Below are 20,944 nucleotides of genomic sequence, written 5' to 3' on the forward strand. Positions count from 1 at the left end.
AACAAGGCTGGACTCCAGGCTACCCCTGACCAGCTTCCTTAAGCTATAAAATGGTATCATTTATGCATACGCAACTGTTGATGATGAGGTTTGAGTGTTACATATCATATTTGAAAACCTCACATATGGTGATTTTCTCTAGTTCTTACTAGTACGAACAAAATTAGAGACGTTTCGATATTAAGAAAACTTAACTTTGTTGGAGGCTATGCTGTCACTGATATTCACTGTATATTATTATGGATATAGGATTGCTGTTTCTTTCTGTTCCAGTGAACGAAGACCATGACATGATGTATTTGATCATCTTCCTGGCCACTGTTAGTGGTGCCTTCCTTGTCGGACTGGTTTTCTGTCTCATCTGGTGCGGTTGTCAATCAAGGTCTGTGTCTCCTTCATTGAAACGTAGAAATTCCTCTGATAACCGTTGCTTCGTTATCGGTAGCGGCTTTTGAGTTGGTTGTAGGGAATTTGGGCTTTAGTCTAGGTATATCTGTTTTAATTATCTATCACGAGTTTTACCACAATGGCACAGGCACAGGTGCTTTATAATCCTCAACAACATTTTGTTGTTACGTACTATCATAGACGAACATCATCCCCTAAAGTATCTGTACCTTGCTATTACACCTATATTTACTTAAGATGTTAGCGTCCTTACTTTAAACTACTGATATCAAAGAAATTTATTTAAGTAGCATATATTGAGTCCCCTGGTGCTGAAGAATTATTATATATTTTCCCTCCTCCTATACAAAGTTGTGAAAGTTTCGATTCTCCCTGTCAGGAAAGGCAAATGATTAAGTTGTCAGTATGTTTCAGTCAATGCCTCATGAATTGCTGTATCTACAACGATGTGTTTCGATCCTAAGTATCAGTGTTGTTATTTCACTGACTACAGATGGCAACGACGGAGGAGACCGCCTTCCATACCCCCCAATCTACCCAAAGGAGTGAAGAAAACGACGTTCAAGAAGACCATGAATGAACTAAGGTCGAAGTTAAAAACCATAAACCGCGTCAGACGAGAAAGCCGGATCCACGAACTGGAGGAACACGATCGCCTGATTCCTTCTGATGCTTCTGAGGGAGAAAAACATGACCAAACGTTTGCGGATTTTGAAGATGGCGGTAGACTAACAGAAGAAGAATGGGGTGAAAGCAGAGTAGGTTCTTTGAGCAAAATGAGGGAAACCCCCGACGGTGCGCCCATTAGTCCACAGTCAAGCCCTGTTGCGACTCCTAAGAAAACAGACTCCATAGCATTAGCTATGGATATCAATGATGGCTCAAAGAGACCAACGTTAGGCCACACGGAGACCAAGTCGCTTGTATCAGTTCTTTCTAGTCACAGCAGAGATGTGGCACAAGAAAGCAATGCCTTTGAAGCAATGGGAGAAAAGCAGGCGACTATGAAGACAGAGGCTGACTCGGAAAGAAGGATGTCCGTTCTTATGTCACCTGCCCCGTTCCACCGTCCCAGTGCTATCTCATCAAACGTCATATCGTCTGTTGAGAAACCAGCAAGATTAGAACAGATCTCTCGTACATCGACCAACGTTAAACTTTCAAGATCATTTATATCGAATCTTTCCACGGGACCAAAGGTGTCAAAGCTGTCTATTGGAGAGTCAGAAACTGCACTGATACCACGACTGTCGTTGTCGGATACTACAAGGCTGAGTATTGAAAGGGTAACTGCCTCTAGGCACAGCCTACTTTCCTCTGGCCCTCCTTCTGCTCCAAGTGCACCGGGACCTCCTCCAAAAGGACCACCAGGCCCTCCGTCTGCTCCAAGTGCTCCAGGCCCTCCTTCAGCTCCAAGTACATCAGGCCCTCCTTCTTCTCCAAGTGCACCGGGACCTCCTCCAAAAGGACCACCAGGACCTCCTACTCCAAGTGCTCCAGGCCCTCCCCCTGCTCCAAGTGCTCATGGCCCTCCTCCTGCTCCAAGTGCTCCAGGCCCTCCATCTGCTCCAAGTGCTCCAGGCCCTCCTCCTGCTCCAAGTGCTCCAGGCCCTCCATCTGCTCCAAGTGCTCCAGGCCCTCCTCCTGCTCCAAGTGCTCCAGGCCCTCCATCTGCTCCAAGTGCTCCAGGCCCTCCCCCTGCTCCAAGTGCTCCGGGCCCTCCTTCTGCTCCAAGTGCTCCGGGCCCTCCTTCTACTCCAAGTGCTCCGGGCCCTCCTTCTGCTCCAAGTGCACCAGGACCTCCACCTGCTCCAAGTGCTCCGGGCCCTCCTTCTGCTCCAAGTACACCAGGCCCTCCTCCTGCTCCAAGTGCTCCGGGCCCTCCTCCTGCTCCAAGTGCTCCGGGCCCTCCTCCTGCTCCAAGTGCTCCGGGCCCTCCTTCTGCTCCAAGTGCTACGGGCCCTCCTTCTGCTCCAAGTGCTCCAGGACCTCCACCTCCCCCACCACTTCCACCCTGAGCAGGACATGGTTTAGAACTTTTGCTACAGCCGTAATCTATTCTGACTATGTCGTCTTATCACACTGCAGGCTATGCTTGACTGGGCAGGCATGCTTTTAGCTCTCAGTTAATGATGGCTTTCATGGTCTGTAAGTCCAAGTAGCAATGATGATGATGTTAATATCTATGCCCCTTTTTTCATTATGTCAAGTTAAAGATAAGCAAGTAAATACATCCTGGTGGTGCACAAGAACTCAGATATCCTAAGTTATAGATGCTTAACATGAAAACCGTTGTTCTGTCAGATCTGTATGAAATAAGATATTTCTGTATAGATAAAGCATGTACTGGAAAATGAGTCGCAGAGTAGAGTTTCAAAATGTTAATATGATCAGTGAAAAGGTTACGACAAGAGTGTAAAAATGCAAAACTGTCTTTTGTCGTAACCTTTCACTGATCTTATCTATTTTGTAGCTTAATATCTCCAGTTCAGAGTCACACCTCATAGACATCCACACATACATAACAAAGTGTCCACTAGGGGTGGGTACCGGTACAGAAAATTCAGGTCCAGGTCCGGTTCAGGTCCAGAGGATAAGGTCCAGGTTTGGACCTGAACCTGGACCTGATTCAGTACGTAAGAACTTGTGAATGGACGATACTCAAAACGATGGTCCATTTTGCAACAAAAACATCTGTTTTGTGGAGTATTTGACTCCCAGTGGCGTTTTAAAATCCTACAAGGCTACTACCTCTGTACGATTGGCTGTAAAACTTGGTAGCAATGACTATAGACTATACTCTACTTTGCTGTTGCTATTTCCTTCACCGGTAAGCCCCGAAACGTGTGTATTATAATGTGTTCATTTTCCAATCGGTCCAACATCCGGTCCACCCAATTTTTTCAGGTCCGTTTTTTCTGGACCGGTCCAATGAGAAAAACCGGTTTTGTACCGGTATATCGTACCGGTACCCAGCCCTAGAGTCCACACACGTCCACACACACACAGACCCCTGAGTTACAAGTTTACTAGTATCCAAAACACAGCACACAGTAGCTGTAGGTGACCATGTAATTATAAGACTTAGTGCTGTACCTGCTGTACCAATCAGGGGTCCCAAAATTAACCTTGACGAAGACCTACCCACATACAACAAATCATCATAATCCTTAGGTTATTGCTGCCCATGAATTTGTGGAAACAGAAACACGCAGGGTCTTCACTGGTGATAGTGACACCTTCAACAGAAGTAATAATATAACCTTTAACATATGTCAGATCAGTAAATTTGTTTTATTTATTTTCTTCTTACCACATACGATACAAGATCCTGGGTACCCTAAATCTTGAATAGCCCATTTTCTGGCACACACACACAAATCATAAATGATTAAAGATTGTGTTTTTACAGTCATTCTATCTTCTCAATTATTTCCTACCTGGAACAGCATTTTATTAAGATAAATTGGTCCGATAAAGTTGAAAGAGCATTAATTTCGCCAGATCTATTGCATTCTTAGCCTCCTTCACCGGCCTCTCTGGGAAGCTTGCCAATTTTCTTTTAAAGGGGGTGGGGGTGGGGGGTTGGGTTGTGGTATGGCGGGTTTTAGGTCGATTCGCGATTTTTAACCGGGAATATTATGCCGGGAAAGGAATATATGCCGGGAAAGGAATATACACCGGAAAGCTTGTACGGGCTAGGCGAAATTGGCCCAGTACTGGGAAGCCAATTTCGCCTAGCCCCCCCCCCCCAAAAAAAAATTGCCCAAGCTTCCCAGAGAGGCCGGTGGAGGAGGCTATTGCATTCTGTTGTCTGTATCAAATGTCGTACTTTTTCAGGTGTAGCTTGTACTGACACCTTTTTGTTATAACATGTACATTTTGTATTGTTAGCTTGTACTGGCATTTCTTTATCATAACAATTTTACAAACATTTTGTTTTGTTAGCTTGTACTTGCACTACTTTGTTATAACATTAACATTACGTTTTGATAGCTGCATCATGAAGTATCTGCTTACAGCTCCTACAGGCTATAGACTAGTCCATTGACTGCTGTCAATCAAACGATTAGATAGCAGTTCAACCAATGAGAAGGCAGAGTTGGGTCCATGTCGTTTTTGTTAATTAGCATTTCTGACAATTTTGATAAAATAGGGCTATAGGTTTAGTGTCTAAACAATTAATTTGGTCCCACTTATTTATTTATATATATATATATTTCCTTTTTTTTTGGGAATTGAGAAATTTGGCATTGGCACAAAGCATCTGCAAACTTGTTTTAGTTTTCGCAATAACAAAAAATAGATTTTTATTGTTTGTGATAATGATAAAAACATGATATTCAAAACATACATGTAACGTTTACTTAGTTTACCTTTATCCGCGAGGTAACCTTTATCCGTTGTGTTGCTAAACAGGGTATCCAGGGATATCAAGTTGAAGGACGGTAGTATTATTTTCAAAATATTGCAGTTTGAAACCATTATCTGTCGACTTGCTTTCCCTAAATACATTGTTCTTAAAAAGAATGGATAAAGGTTACCCTACGGATAAAGGTGAACTAATGTTATGCATATTAAGCAATTAGAATTACACAAATGCAACAAAAGGGTTCCATGGCCATACAATTCAGCATTCTATTGAAATGAGAGAAGTATGATAAAATGGATATGTCACGATTATTCAAACTTAAACTTATTAGCTTCATGATTATACAAAAATACGTCCCTCTGTTACTGATACTTGTCAATATGAGTGATATGTATCATGATTACTTTAAAATACTTTAATGTCCCTAAAGATATTTATACACAAATGCATCACAAAAAATGCATGAACAACTTATTTTTGTTCCAGTTGTCATTTTGTCTCTGTTTAAAATGATATTAAAACAATCTATAATCAGTACTATTTGTATTTGTAAAATTTAGCTTCATTTTTTAGTGCTTCACATTGATTGCTACTAGTACTAAACAACTTATCATTAATCAAATTCCAGAGTATAGAAACAATTGTGGTTGGTATGATAGTGAAATTGGTCCTTAGCATTTGGCCCCGTACAACTTGAACTGGTCCTTTACCCAATCACCTTTGCCCCATTTGAACTTGACCTTTGGTCCATTACCCTTTGGCAACTTGAACTTTGGTCCCTTACCTGATCAACTTTGCTAGATTTTAACTCGACCTTTAGTCCCTTAACCTTTGGCCCCTTGCAACTTGAACTTTGGTCCCTTACCTGATCAACTTTGCTAGACTTTAACTTGACCTTTAGTCCCTTAACCTTTGGCCCCTTGCAACTTGAACTTTGGTCCCTTACCTGATCACCTTTGCCCCATTTGAACTTGACCTTTGGTCCATTACCCTTTGGCAACTTGAACTTTGGTCCCTTACCTGATCAACTTTGCTAGATTTTAACTCGACCTTTAGTCCCTTAACCTTTGGCCCCTTGCAACTTGAACTTTGGTCCCTTACCTGATCAACTTTGCTAGACTTTAACTTGACCTTTAGTCCCTTAACCTTTGGCCCCTTGCAACTTGAACTTTGGTCCCTTACCTGATCAACTTTGCTAGATTTTAACTTGACCTTTGGTCCCTTTCTCCACAACCTTTGGCCCCTTGTACCTTGACCTTTGGCCCCTTCGGAATACTGACTACATGGAGATGACTTTCATGTATGTGGCGACTTCCTCTACTAGATGTTGGTAGCTTGTGCGAAAGCCTCGAACCAGGAGACCTGTGGAAAAAAAATCATCAGTATAGGAAATTAAAAAAAGTACTACCTGTTCACTAGTTACAAAATCAAAATCTTAAATACTGTTATCAAACTTAGTCATTCAGCCATTAGCATATGAGCTTTTACTTTTTAGAACTATGCAGTTTGAATTTGTAATGCTAAGTAACAGTAAATGAAGCAAAGTTGTAAGATAACTGAATGTCAAGCCACACATACAGAATGATCAGAATCTTAGTGAACTGCTCAAGTATTAAAGCAGTTTGCCCTTGTGTGTGTCCATGTGTGGGAGTGTGCATCAGTGTGTGTTCAGAGATCATTGTATCAATATGAATGTCATTCAGCACCAAGGACAGTATCTTCGGCATACAAGTGTTGTTCTTCACACCAGATAACCCCAAGAGAGCCACACAAATGCCTTACCTGACTTATACGATTGTTTCAACATCCCCCTCAGTGAGCCTCGTACATCCACTTGTGCGAGGAATGTCATCCTGGTCTTGTTGGGACTGGTAGAGTCTGGTTTCAAAACCACACCGGACAGTTCAACTCTGCATAAAGTGGCATCCTGAATTTGGACAAAACAACAAGAATGGATTATTCCAAAAGAAGTGAAGAGGCCATTATTACTTCCTTATCTTATGTAACATGTAACACATCAGATTCTGCTTTTCTTTGACATCAGATCCTCCCTAGTTTACATTGTAGCTGAAATGGAATGTTCCAAATGTCTTGATTTTGTATTGAGTGTATAAAGGCCTAACTGAAACATATCTACAACAATTTTCAGCTTTACTGTTTTTAGTAACACTCGGTACAGGAGGCTTTATTGGGAGTAAAAATGAAAATGAAAGGACTTATACTGAACTGTTAGTTATAGGAAAAAATGAAAATAGCTTAAATGTAACGCTAGTTTACAATTATCCGTCGGGTAGCCTCATTGAAACAGAGCACTGTTGCAGGGGTATCAAAGTCTTTTACACTGCAATAGAATTCAAGGTATTGCATTTTGAAACCTTCGTCTGTCGACTTGATAAACCCTGTTTTTAAGAACAAAATGGATATAAGTTACACATGGATAAAGGTTAACTAGTGTTATACTAGAGAGCAAAGATATCCATTCATTTTGCTTGAACTTGGACAACAAGGGAAACTACTTGTATACTTTTACAAAAGCAAGCAAACAGTTTGCAAAAATCTATCATTCTCTAATCAAAATGAACCTTTTTCAAAGTAGGTAAGGTCAGACTACAAACCTTTTCAAGGACAAAGTTTCCATGTGCTGCAGACAGTATCATCATACCTGATTATGGGCAGAACCAACACAAATGGGTGTTAGTCAAACTAACTTTATCAAATCTGCATCATAAACATGATTAAAATCACTGAAAAGATTTCTTATTACAGCCAAAAATCATGCAAACATCAAATCGCCATGGGTTTGAGATAACACTGGAAACATTACGCCCTGGGTATCAGAGATCCCATTTACCGCTGGTGCCGTTGAGAGTGTCTCGCTCTGTGACCCATGACCTCAGGACACACACTTCCCGCGGGGTCATGCCGGGCAGCGACGTCTTGTAGTGCCACTGTACGATGGCGTTCGCTCGGTCGGGGTCAATGCTCTGCAGAACTCTCTCATCTCGAAAGAAGTAATCAAGCTGTTTTGAAAACAGGTAAGAAAGTTTATATCAGTTATGTTAAAATATTAATATGCATTTCATTGGTATACATATCAATATTGTTTACAATGAAACAAGAAATATTTTCCTTGTCTTTCATATATCAATTTGACAGCCAAGAACACTGGTCAGGAAAACAGTAAGTGCACAAAAATATGTTTACCCCTGAATCACAGTTTTGCCTTTAATATCTCCACTTTGTTGTTTTAGTGCATGTTTTCAATTTTAAAGTAATCTGAAACTTGCAGTGCCCTGAAAATGTCCAATCAGCAGTTTAATGTTACTGGCACCACTTACATATGTAGCTTTTTAGAAGATTTGAATGATACACAGATCAGTAACACAATTTTCATACCAGCCTTATAATATAGAGACACTTTTGCTAAGCTTTGACCATAAAGTCAAACATAAAAAGCATGGCAAAAAACTTTATACCTTCCCTCCTTCTGTACAAGCCTGCTGCAAGAAGCTGTACACTATAGAACAGGGAGCAGCCACCATACCATCTACCTGTAAGCACATAGACAGACTGAAAATGAAAAAAAAATAATAAAAGCTTGCTATCTAGAAACCAAGAATATCAAGAAAGCCCAAATATCTTGCATAAGTATCAGCATCTGATATCAATATTGCAAGAAACAAAGTTTTAATGTGACGTACCATAATGATAGCGTATGGTTGTTCTTTGAAAGACATCCTTGCCACAGCCACGCCCTCTTTACTCTCCCACTTCTTCCATTGGTCCACAGGCCTGTCAGTCATTTCACAAAGCCCCTCCCACTGCTGAGGAGATGGAAAAGAAAACACTCAATGTCAATAGCTGTCATGTGATTTAGGCCCAAACTTTCACATCAAATCAGTTTTGCAGTTTACTGAGACAACAGTACAACAAATGTTTAAGTTGGTAAAGATCAAATAGTCTTTTTGATGCCACATAGGCTGCTGCTGAGTTACAGGGTAATACGAGCAATCGCTGTTGTTGTTTATATCCGGGGTATTCGAAGAATGGTGCCTACCAGGACGACATCAGATTGGATAAAAAACTGATATTGAAATTAGCAGATCAAATTACTGGTTAATATGTAAACCAATATTTCTCCAAACACCTGCTTTTTGCCTACCACTGTGTCACTGTGACATCATCGCAATCGCTCGTATGTTATCCACTATGTCTTGGGCATGTTATTGAAAGGTGTAGCCTATCCCTGTCCTTCCATTTCATGAACCCTTTTACCTCAACAAAAGTCAGGTAGTACTACCCTGGGTGAAGTGAGGAAAGTTGTGTTAAGTTAATCCCATAGAATGCTAAGAATCGATCCTATGACCTCCATTCACATCCCAACCAACCTAGCCACTATATAGGCCATTGATTCCACTAATAAAAGATTGGGAAATACATGTAGTACCTGTATTCTCCACTTTGGGTCCTCATATTTTTCCTTGGTCACCGTTGCACCAATTTCAGAGGTAGGAAGAGTTTGGACCTAATAAAACAGGTCAGGAGTGAGAGAAGTCAGAATACATTAAGTTGAATACCATTATACAATCTCAAAGAGACTGTGAAAAATTTGCTCAATCACATTTCTGTTGTTTTTTTACAAAAAAAGAAAATTTTGGGTTTCAAAAAGAGAAAATTACAAAAGCAGGGCAAGTTAGGGCGCACTGTCTAGCGCAGCACAAAATCGGAAGTTATATTCACGAAAACGTCCTCAGTGTTTGCCACTTGTAACTTAAAGAGGGTGAAGGGTTCATGAACCATATGAATGCATTCCTTATCCAAGTATGTTCTTTAGATGAATGTGTTAAAAATTAATTGATCAAAACTTGACCACTCTCTGGCAACTAGTGATGGAGCGCCGTGAGTTGGAGCGCGTAAAAAAGCGGGCATCTTAGGGCGACCCCCGTTACCTGAGTTTTAGTTCTAATGTGGTGTTCTTAGAGTAAATGGTTGTTGACGTTACCTTGTTCTTCATCTTGACCCTGACCGTGGACTTCCTCTTGAGTGCCCTGTCCGGTACACCCTCTATAGCCGCTCCTATTGTAGCCATCCACTCCAACTTGTCCTCTTCACTCTCTGTTAAAACAACACAAACACGCACATCATTTTATATCACACTCATCTCATCTTTCCCTAATAGCCTTATATGACCGTTCAGGCATGGTAAAAGATCGGGCAACCAGTTTCCTTGGAGTCCCATGATCGTGTTTCACTAAGTGACGTGCCTGTCATTTGCATAATAGTTTGGCTAGTCCCGATGACTATCACATGTGGCCGCACCACTTCAGTTTTCTTTTCTTTAATACTAGGACTATGATTTAAAATAAGGAGGTCTTCGTTTGGACCAATGTTTTGTATGACTCTATTCCATACTTTTTATGTCTTGGTATGTGATGCCTAGAATCTTTAAGAAGCATTTTCCTCTTCTTTCTTACTAAAGGCTTGTGTTTAAAAGGGCTTTAACCCATTTCAGCCTCACCACAGCTCAGGTAGTATGTCCTAGTTGCTCCATCGTCCACAAGTTTGCCCACAGCAAAGGCATGGGGCTTCTTCACCTTCTCTCCAGCCTCTATCTCACGTGCTACATCTGACAAAAACAGTAGACAATGAAATCGAGGGTTCCAAGATAAACTGTAACCATGAAAGCTACACCTGTCCAGTTTGTGAACAATCTCAAGACTTTCTAGTAAATCTTGTGATCTTCTGAGACAATCTTGAGATTTTCCCTGAAACTATGAAAGCTACACCTGTCATGTTTTCTGTGACACATCCACAACTTTCCTACAACAGGTGTCACACCTGGAAAAAAGATCGCCCAACAAATCTGCAAGTTCAGAAAGACATTTTTGATTGTATACACTTTGGCCAACATCCTTTGAATCACTTCACAATTTTTATGAGTCTGCAAATGTTCTCACATCACCAATTCTATATAATAGTCAATTTTTGGGCAAAACATAGGTTCAACTTTTTGGCAATTTTGAACTTTTACAACTTGGCAATCAACAAATTCAGCCAAAGAATGCTACCAGAGTGACACCTTAGTTTAAAGTAAACAAGAGAGCATAGGGGAGTGAAGGTCAGTTGCTCATGACCACTCAGTAAAATGATGTCAGTAACATTACACAAACTATCATTCTTATCATTGCATATCAGATTGCATAGTGCCCAGAAATTCAACCAATCAGAGCTCAGATCTTATGAATTGCATTCTATTCAAAAACTACTTACAGTTACTGGTCAACCTGACCTGGCCTCTTGGATCCTCATCTTTTATTGCTCTGTAAATGACAGTGTGAGCAATGTTTAAGAAAACATACTTTGAGTAGGACTGGCCTGGTAGCGAGGCATGATAAACAGCACAGCTTTTTCCATAAACCCTATCCTTACGAACTTGATACAGGTAGCTTCAAACTGGTAATATTGCAAGAAAGTCATAACTATGCATAACTTCACTGAACATGCAGAATCAACTTAACCAGTCTCACATTTTGTATATGGTCAAAAACAAACTGCCAAAAGATAACGGCCGTTATCTGAAACGTCTATTTCCAAAGTCATATCCAGTTGCTTGAGTAACTGCTTTTGGGCATAATTGGATGTCTTCTTAATAACGCTATCTCACCTTTTTTCGTTGTTTTAAAAAGCTGGGTATTTAGAGATTTCAGGTCAAAAACATGGGTTTCAAATGTCAACATTTCAAGATATTGCAATGAGAAACTACCTTCCATTGACTTCAGCTCAGTTCAGTTCAGTTCACTTAATGGTCCCCAAGTACCCTATTTTTATATACAATGGATATAGGCTTCCCTACGGATAAAGGTGAACTAATGTTACCCCGGGATGTCTAACCTTCATTGAAACATCTGACATGTTTTTGATTAAAAGCAACAGTAGATTTCATTATGTCTATATATTTTTTTACAACCCTATAAAATTCACTGTAACAGTATACCCTATTCCCCACAAAAGACAGCATGTCTGTCCTACTTGTAATAGTACAGGGTGACATCAGCGCCCCTCTGGACCAGTCTGAACCACCTCCGGTCCCAATGGTACTGTCCAAACAGGGCCTTCCCACTCAACTTGGAGGCCCAGCCTTCTTTTAGAACATCATGATCTGGAAAGGAAAACATGTGTCAACTGTTTAATAATCAATATTCTCAATAAAAGACTGAGGCATCAAGGATATGAAATGTCAATCATCCAGCAATCTTGCAATAACCACATCCATTTCTTATGCCATATACCCATAAAAGGAGAAGTGAGTGTAGGGTCATTAAACAATCAAAATGTCAATCAAAATAGGGCTACACCCAATTTGCACTTTACTATACAGCAGTTCACAATTTAGTCACAGACATTAAGGACCAAATGAATAGCATCCATAACTTGTTAAGAATCTAGATCTCTGGATTAAATGTACTAAATATTGAGTTTGTCGACCTAAGACAACAAAAGTGTAACTTTAAAAGACTGTTTTAAACTGATATCAAAGCAGATGTATGTATGGTTCTGGTTTATTCTTGGCATTTTACACAACAGGTTTTAATTAGTTACTAAGCTTGTATTTTCTATTCATATTGTTTCACCTCCCTCTAAAGCCGAACATTAGAAAAGGGAACAGATATTGCAACCATTGGCGTAAAACACCGAGACAGTTATGATCCAGACCTTATACTCTCATACATCGCAGCCTTTAATATCAACAATTTTTTAGTCACATCGGCATTATAGCGAGGTAACATGGACCTATACTGTTGTAACGAAACATCTCCCATACTATTTATGATTATTTCTCGGAATTCCTTCTTAAACAACACTGTGTAGTTTTGCGGATTCTTGCTTTTGTTAACACTGACAAACGGAATGATATAGAAACCCGGAAGTGACCCAAAGCAACATCGATTTTTACATCGATACAGTGTTTTCCACAAATGTACGAACCTCGAAGTTTGACTCCACTCTCGGCAGCTGCGTTTGCCCCTGTTTCAGACTTCCCTCCGACCGGGGTTGACATCTGAGCGCTGTTTTTTGGTGCTCTATCGCGCGCAAGCCAAGAAACCCGCCATCTTTACCTTTTTGTTTACCATTTCTCTTTTCAAGTACCGGTATCACTTTCACCGCTAGCTTAGCACCAGAGGCACCTACCGAAAATATTCAAAACTGCAGGTATCTGAACTCGAAAGACCCTGTTTTATGCAATAAGAAATATTTATCAATACAGCCTGGTTTATAAGAACAGAAGGATCATGAATAAAGGTGAATATCATCGGATATGAGTTATGTAAATTAGGACATATTTGCTTGATACATGAGGAAATGCTACAATAGCTCCTCCTGATGAAGTAGATCTCCTGTATGTGATGCTGAAAAAGCAGATAACGCATTCATATACTTATGCAAATAAGGGATTATTTGCATATCCATAAATAATAATGAGCAACAGCTGCAGAAACCCACTGGTAAATGATAAAGATTTCATATTGGTGATGTACGAAATTTGATTTGAAATTAGCTTTCACTTCACTTCACTCGTCCCGTAGCTCAAATTAGCTTTATGAATGATATATCATGTAAAATATGCCCTATCCGTGGTTAATGATGCTATTTCTATGTGGAGACATGGGGACATTGAACTCTTAGACATTGCACTAGAATATTCTATCATTGGCTAAGGCATGGTATAATCTTCTCACATAAACACATACACTTACATACACAGGCACATACACAAGGACACACACATACGCGTACGCACATATGCACACACACAACCACACAAACACACACAATCACACACACAATCATCCACACACATGCACACACACACCATTCGGCACACACACATATACATGCACACACACAATTACACACACACACACAATTGCACACATGCACGTACACACATATGCATTTGATTACTAAATCATCAAGATTTTCAAATCTGACGTTATTGATAAGTTAAATTTTAGCCAACTGTATGTCTCTATAACAGATACAGACACCCCTGAGGGACCTTTATATAACGTCTCTTATCTAACTAACCACTTCGGTAATTGGGCGTTTGGGATAGTTCGACTTAAAGATCCAAATCACCATGCCATGTACAACAGATGGGCCACGTTCTCCTTATTGCCTATAATCTAATTAATTTCCACTTCAGGGGATTCCAAAAGTGGATACAGAAATGTCCGCTTAATTGTTGGGGACAGATTCTCTGTGCGTCAGCGAGGATTTGAAAATACACATGTGCTTTACTTAAGGGGACACCAGGACTTTAAAACTTGCGACTCACTTAGAAGTTTGAAAGCACCACGAAGCACGACACGGTCGGTCTCCAACGACCAATTAGGTCCCGCAGAAACGAACCCGTTGTACAATTTTGAGAAATTGTCAAACTTTCTTCTTGCTTCGTGAGGAATCGGGAATGTTACATTTACAATAGAAACATGGACAGAGAAAAATAGGAAAAATGTTGTTTTTCTGATTGCGATCCTGAAAAAATAAGGTCTGTCGATAGGAATTCTCTTTTTCTCTTCCTTTTTTGCTAGATTTCAGATGAAGTGATCCAACAGATGGCCTGTTGCAGGGTTCTTTTGCCAGGATCCGCTTTTCTTCCGCCATGCGTATCAGTTTGGTTTCTCATGACTTTAGCTGCCTGGACAGTGTGCATCTCCAGCTGGATCTGTCATTCGCAAGGTCCTCCCAGTGTTCTGTGTCAATATCAAGAGCCCTTGGGTTCTTCTTGCAAACATCTTTGAAGCGCAGCTGTGGCCGCCCAGTGTTTCTCTTTCTTAAGATCAGTTCTCTGTAGAGTAGGTCTTTGGAGATTGTACAAATACAGTCAGTAAGATATCCACAAGTAATCAACCGCCATATTTGTACCACACAGCAAGCTAACACACGTGAATGTCCAACAAATATAGTTTTATATTTATAATTATACATATATGCAAAGAATTGTAATGCTCACTCACGTCCTTGGTTCACCCTGGCAGGTTTTGACGGTTGAGTAACCGAAACGACGGTAATGTTTTTCCTAAAAAGAACTTAGTATTGTGTGAGTCACACGTGTGAATTTGCATCGACTTTTCTATACTTGAACAGTTTGAAGCCTTGATCCAACACAAAGACATCATTCACCATGAATTTTCATTCGGTCTCGCCGACCTTCATCAGATGATGACAAAATCAACTGAAAATTAATGTCGAGGGTTTTCTTTTTGTTGTATGAAAGTACAAAATTGTTTGGTTTGGTTTGGTTTGGTTTGATACAGATGTCCATTAGTAACCGCACTATTCTTCCTGAAGTCCGGGTGATTTGTAGAGAATCGCCAAATCTTGACTGAAGGATCGCACCATCGCACACCGCACCATCGCACGTGTGGTGGGTTCTTTAACGTGCGTGGGGAGTGGATCTTTCCAAACACGGGACCTCCATTTAACGTCCTATCCGAGGGACGACTCTAGCCGAAGCTAGGTACTCATTTTTCACCTGAATGAGGTAAGGAAAGTCGTGTAAAGTGCCTTTCCCAGGGGCACAAGATCGGTGACAAAGTTTTAAATTGTGTCATATTCTATATGATTTATTTAATATCATCATTCCTCAAAAGTACATAGGCAGGGGGAGCTATAAAAGCCTCCCTGAATTGGGTACAATATGTACAATAATTTTACTAAACAGTCATAGTCGAAACGTTAAACATACATGCTATGTGCTATGCAGAATTGTTATACAGTCTGAGGGCACAGTGCACGAAAGACTGCTTCAGTCTTTTCGTTCTGGCAAATGACACTGAGATGTTCTGATTGTTTCTTAGTGTTCTTCCAGTAGCTGACAGTCTCTGGGCGGGCACCAGGTCGTGTAGTGGGTGTTCAGGGTGCAGCATTGCCTTGAACAGGGAAACAGCAGCTGCTTCTCTCCTCTCCTTCAGGGAAGGCAATTAAGCTTTGTTTTGGATCAAAGCTTAAAACTGTTCAACTCTGGATTCCACCAACACAGACAAGTCTTCATTCGAACTTTTGCAATTTGAGTGGACTGGTCCCTCCGGGCGGTACACCATTATTCTCACTGACAATGAGCCAACTCCCAACAGAGCAATTAGAGATCGTGACACGAGTATAACAAAAGGAGCAACGTTCTTTTGTCAACACAAAACCTATTTGGCCACGAGATCCTGTCTTTTTATAAAGATTCCATTAGGCTATACTGATTAGATTATATGGATAACATCCCGAAACTGATACGAGCGTAGGGTTCTACATGCATTTTCTCAACATACTTGTACTGATACACATAGCAAGTAATTGAATTGTACCGAAACAATTCAGCACGCACGACATTGCAAGTATCAATTTTCTGATATTTCTTTGCAATTTACGGCATATATTTCTTCATTTTGTCACTGTTTTGTACGACTTACGTCATAGTTGCAAACCTTTTTTGTTTTCACAACTCGTGTAATTTGATGTGCACGTGGATGTCATCCATATAATCAATGTATCTTGGCCTTATTTAGCTTATTTGATTAGAATGACGCACTGAAAGTTCGGAAGCTACGTGGGTGTTTCCCGTTAATGTTTCCTCGTCACTGGGGAGTTCTTGTTGTTTCCTATGATATAAGGACCAGAGCTCTGCGACTTAACACGGGAATCCCCATCGACAGACGCACGCATTGCTGTCCAGATCTACTGCCTGCCAACATCGACGGCACCCTACTCCAGAAGGTAGCTGATACTGACCGAGGTGCTGAATATTCTGTAGTTCTTGTGTTTCCTTCGTGTATGTGTTCTACAAGTGTTTCACTGGTTTCCGTGGCACTGTTGATGAAACGGGTATGCATCTGAGATTGTGAGAGTTTGACCCATAAAAGCACATTTCTTGTACCGTTTATGTATTTTGTGTAAGCCGTGTAGCGTTGTGCTTGTGTCCTGCATCTTCATACATAAGTATAAGTTCCGTAAATAGTACATGCACTTGAGCGGTGTTTTATCATAGCCAAGGATCTCGTAGAGGATACTTATGAGACACTTGATTTTCTGTCACGTACAGAAGAGCATTTTACTTGTCACGAATGAAACTGCTCACGTATTTTGCACTGAGGTGCAAATTTTCTATTCTAATTCAATACGTTTGAAGGATATGTCAAATTGAACCGGGCGGATTCTTACGTGCCAAAGCTCACCGAAGCATGTTGTACCATAACAGATCTTAAAAAGCATAAAGAGTTGTCTCACTAGCTGTCTCATGTTACCGGTACACGCTAATGTTTTTTTTTTCCTGTAATAAAATGGGCAATTTTTCGCAACTCAAACAGCTTGCTTTAAAAGTGTGAAAAAACGCCACGAATTCTGCAGAATTCAATGAAAAAATTTCCAGAATACTGAAGACTTCTTTCAGGATTCTGGGAACTTTCTTTCCATAAGTCAATATTTATATTATCAGAATACTATCTGATCGTGGATACATGTTCATAGATAAAGAAGCAAGATTTGATCACAAATATAACGCTTGGTTAAGTATTAAAACGGTCTCTAGAATATGTATCTACCTCTCCCTCCGTCAACTTCGACTTGTGATATATATAGTGCACCCATATGATGGTTAACTTTAACTGTATATTCTGACTAAAGAAACGCCATGTTGCGAGTAAAGGGTTCTTTGATAGAATAAAATGCTGTCCTAGATACATAAAATGTGGTCAACCCTATGAAAGGGCAATGCTGTAGTAATTGCTATACTTTTATTACAGCTCACGTTTTATCCAAATGCTTAAATTGCTGTAATAACTATGATTAACGGATCAAGATTCGTGCATTCTCCGTAACAGACGCCTTCAATGCGTCATGATACCATACAAGCACGCACATGTAGCGCTTAGCTTTTTTTAGACAAAGTGGTAGCTGGAGAAAAGACAGCACAAAACTTTTCACGGTGGTTTTAAGTTCGCTGTGAAGCGGTCACCGCGAAAACCGCAAACATAAAACTGCCGCAACACAATCTTTTGAGACGAAATATGATTGTCATCATGTAAATCGAGTCAGGCACAGCTTGCACGACGGAAATTAATAACCCCACCGTCATTTACACTTAATAAGATTTGGACGTTCAGCAGTTATTAAGTCTTCCGGTCACACAAAGGACATTTGATCACAAAGTACAAAATTGTAGCCCGAGGAATAAAATTCTACCTTACGTAATGTATAAAAGCACATCATTTGCTATAATTACGGAGCAAAATAGTTGCCCAGTGTACAGCTAAAACATTAACAACGCAATACAATTTTAAAACTCTTATTTCTGACATCTACGATGCAAGATCTGAATGATATCTACATCTAATGAAAGAGTAACACGCACCATGTGTTGTGCACAGTACGTTTTAATGCCTCAAACTTTGTCAAATTTGATAAACATTGGCTCTGCCCCGAGGGACTCCTTGCCGTTGCCGGGCTACTCAGAAGGGCCTGGCCGGCCGGATTCTTTGTAGTCATCAATAGGCACCATTGATTGTAGATAACGATCTGAACATACCTAATTCTCATACTTGTTCTGGCTTTCAGAAGAATGGCGAGACCAGAAGCCTGTATGTTCCTGCTCCTAGGGATAGCCTTGGTCGCGGCTTACCGCACCGAGGCATGGGACTGCCAAGACGGCGGTTGCGGCACCCAGCTTCAACCGGCCGGCGTCCCCCTACCACCCACCGCGGCCTTCGACTGGCTCCCGGACGGCAAGGGAGACGAGGAGATGGAAGTCCGCTCCCTCCGGAACATGCCGTCCAGCTACAAGCAGCGCTTTCTCCTCAAGTCGCTCCTCCGTCAGATGGGGGTCGCCATGCGCCTGCCACCGCTCGGGAAACAGAAGAACTGAGAAATAGCCCTGGCATTAGCCAGTTGCGGCGTGGTCACATTTGTCGTATGATTTTGATGTCGTAGAATTTTCAATCCGGCTGTGACACGACCAAAGCATGTAAAAACCGCTTCCATATCAAGACAGATGGATATTTTAAGCTACAGACACGAGTGCACCAAATATAACATCATTTTTCAATCTTACGACGATCATACAACCAATGTGACGCGACCCTTAAGCATTGCTGTCTTACCTGGATGTGTCTGTAGCGACTTACTAATATTTAAAATCTCGTTGATTTATTGTTTATTCAGTGTGCAGTGTGCAGTTATGTCTTTGCTTGTAAGGCCAAAGGCCAGAGAGACACAATGCAGGAATAAAGCAATCAACGCTTTAAAAATGACTCCGAGTCTAGATCTATCTTTGATGGAAGAGTTTTCATGGACACACAGGTTGGAGATTTCGTAAACCTGTTACTGATTTGAGTTTGATAACAGCAAATCACATTGGTTCCAGTTATCAATGATAAGCTTATATCCTATGGTAAAGATGACATGTTGGTCTTGTGGTTGCAGTGGTCGACTTAGAATCTGACAGTTCTGGATTCGAATTCCTAGTAGGCCCAACTTTTGTACCCTTAAGAAAAGCACTTTACACCAGTACTATTTCCTCACACGACCCTGGTGAAAATGAGTACTTAGCTCCAGCTAAGGATGTCCTCTCAGATGGTACCATTTTGAGAAGAGCCATACCTCCAGCACATAAAGGTCCCACCTCACTTATTGATAAGAATCTGAATCATTTCTATATAATTCAATCAAACCTGTAGATAAAAGACATCTATCCTTGTAACCAATAGAAAATATTTTGAGATATGGGATACATTGGTAACAATTACTAAAATGGCTACAAAGTTACCATTAATTTTTTCCCTGAGTATTATTAACATTGACATGTACAATCTCTGATTTAAGTCCTCAACAAAAGTACATTATAATTACATTATGATGCATGCGCATTGACTAGTACTTATTACCTTGTTTTGAAGGGTATCATCTTTCATAACCTTCAGTCTACCAAGGTAGCCTTTTCGAATCAAATTCTATAAAAATTTTGTTCTACATGGGGTTAAGTAGCAAGGAGTAGGTTAAAATCCAATAGCAAGTCCATCTGCTCTGGGATCTGACCCAGACCATAATACCCGCTTGTCATTGGCTACTCGCACATCTCCCTCAGCCAACCAGAAGGCCCCTTTTGTTACGATTTGGCCCCGTCCAAATAGGGATCTTCCATGGCCTGTGATTGGCCCAACCACTTCATGACCTTTGGCCTTCAGTTTTTCCATCACAGTAGGATGTATTCCTTGTTCCAGAGCTACTGACCCAACAGCACCTGTAGTGTAGAAAACAAAAGGAGGAAAAACAACAATCAAAATCAAAGAATATATTTTGAATTCACTTGTTGTTAAGAATGTACAATCTGATTCAGTGAAACAGCTTCAAAATTCTGAAAAACTTGAAGCAGAAAACCAGGAAAGTGTCAGAAACTAATGGGCAGTTACAAGATGTCTGGCATATTTTGATGGTTTTAGAAATACGTCACTGTAAAAACATAAACATCTTTAGTCTGGGCATAGTTCAAAGTATACATGTATTACCTTATGTAGCTATTACTATTTAAAAGAATCAACTAAAGCCTGGCCTGTTTTTCATTTGATCTGGTTCTATAATTTTCTCTCTTCTACTGGCAGCACTGAGGTATCCTAGATTGTAGCCAAAGTATTACCTTATGCCAGGGGCACATTTTCAGATTGTTTACTACTACTAGAATGAAACATCTGTACAAACACAAATTTTGTTCTGCTTTTTGTACGTTTTGTGTTTTCCTTTTATATAAAATTTTGTTCCCACAAACTGCCCAGTCAGACACCTGTTTGAAAATGTAACCTTAATTGGCATTACTAAGGGACGGAGTTTGTAACAAAAGTGTATGCTTTGCAACAAGATGGTATAAGCTTTGTAACAAGAACTTGTGTTCTACTCCTGCAATGACCTGCATTACTGCAAATGCAGAAACTTTCGCGGCAGTTTGATGTACGCGGTTTTTGCGGTGGCTGCTTCACCGCAAACTTAAAACCACCGCGAACATTTTTCCATGGCAGTAAGAGACTGCAGTGCATGGTGATACCGCAAACTAAAAACCACCACGAAAAGTCCTCTTCCCCGCTACCACGAGATTAAATCCCAGTGAACTTAAATGCATTTACTGTA

General features: G+C 40.5%; 4 protein-coding genes across 7 annotated transcripts in view; 2 read left to right on the forward strand and 2 right to left on the reverse strand.

The window, feature by feature from the left end:
* Positions 1-2,426, forward strand: part of LOC118429428 — a 9,811-nt gene extending 7,385 nt beyond the window's left edge. The window contains exons 10-11 of the mRNA XM_035839914.1: positions 274-382; positions 902-2,426. Coding sequence (XP_035695807.1) covers positions 274-382; positions 902-2,426 — 1,634 coding nt within the window. The remainder of the gene's footprint in view (positions 1-273; positions 383-901) is intronic.
* Positions 2,427-5,736: 3,310 nt separating this feature from the next.
* LOC118429619 lies at positions 5,737-13,163 on the reverse strand. Its single transcript, XM_035840162.1, has 12 exons — positions 12,767-13,163; positions 11,810-11,939; positions 11,051-11,100; positions 10,299-10,406; positions 9,783-9,895; positions 9,228-9,305; positions 8,482-8,604; positions 8,257-8,331; positions 7,632-7,800; positions 7,396-7,442; positions 6,563-6,707; positions 5,737-6,142 (listed from the first exon to the last, which is right to left on the reverse strand). The coding sequence occupies exons 1-12, from the start codon at positions 12,837-12,839 to the stop codon at positions 6,060-6,062; spliced, it is 1,194 nt and encodes a 397-aa protein (XP_035696055.1). The 5' UTR covers positions 12,840-13,163; the 3' UTR covers positions 5,737-6,059.
* Positions 13,164-16,286: 3,123 nt separating this feature from the next.
* LOC118429160 lies at positions 16,287-19,077 on the forward strand. Of its 3 annotated transcripts, none has more exons than XM_035839586.1 (2): positions 16,287-16,568; positions 18,389-19,077. In XM_035839586.1, exon 2 carries the CDS (start codon positions 18,390-18,392, stop codon positions 18,690-18,692), a length of 303 nt encoding a protein of 100 aa, XP_035695479.1. In that variant the 5' UTR covers positions 16,287-16,568; position 18,389; the 3' UTR covers positions 18,693-19,077. The 3 variants fall into 3 exon arrangements, with proteins under 3 accessions (XP_035695479.1, XP_035695480.1, XP_035695478.1); XM_035839587.1 differs by having other exon boundaries at positions 16,288-16,549; positions 18,386-19,077; XM_035839585.1 differs by having other exon boundaries at positions 16,329-16,568; positions 18,386-19,077.
* LOC118429159 (glutathione hydrolase-like YwrD proenzyme) overlaps positions 19,074-20,944 on the reverse strand; it is an 82,987-nt gene continuing 81,116 nt past the window's right edge. For both annotated transcript variants that reach the window (XM_035839583.1, XM_035839582.1), the window contains one exon: positions 19,074-20,066. In XM_035839583.1, the coding sequence (XP_035695476.1) occupies positions 19,822-20,066 (245 nt within the window). In that variant the 3' untranslated portion in view covers positions 19,074-19,821. The remainder of the gene's footprint in view (positions 20,067-20,944) is intronic.

This window comes from Branchiostoma floridae, chromosome 13 (genome assembly GCF_000003815.2).
Source record: "Branchiostoma floridae strain S238N-H82 chromosome 13, Bfl_VNyyK, whole genome shotgun sequence".
NCBI classification, from domain to species: Eukaryota; Metazoa; Chordata; class Leptocardii; order Amphioxiformes; family Branchiostomatidae; genus Branchiostoma; species Branchiostoma floridae.

Excerpts from the sequence above, each read along its gene's own strand:
- LOC118429619 (XM_035840162.1), bottom strand. The coding sequence starts at position 12,839 with ATGTCAACCCCGGTCGGAGGGAAGTCTGAAACAGGGGCAAACGCAGCT. Across the intron at positions 9,306-9,782 it reads GGGTCAAGATGAAGAACAAG|GTCCAAACTCTTCCTACCTC; the intron begins GTAACGTCAACA and ends CTGTTTTATTAG. Across the intron at positions 7,443-7,631 it reads CACTCTCAACGGCACCAGCG|GTATGATGATACTGTCTGCA; the intron begins GTAAATGGGATC and ends GCCCATAATCAG.
- LOC118429160 (XM_035839586.1), top strand. The coding sequence starts at position 18,390 with ATGGCGAGACCAGAAGCCTGTATGTTCCTGCTCCTAGGGATAGCCTTG.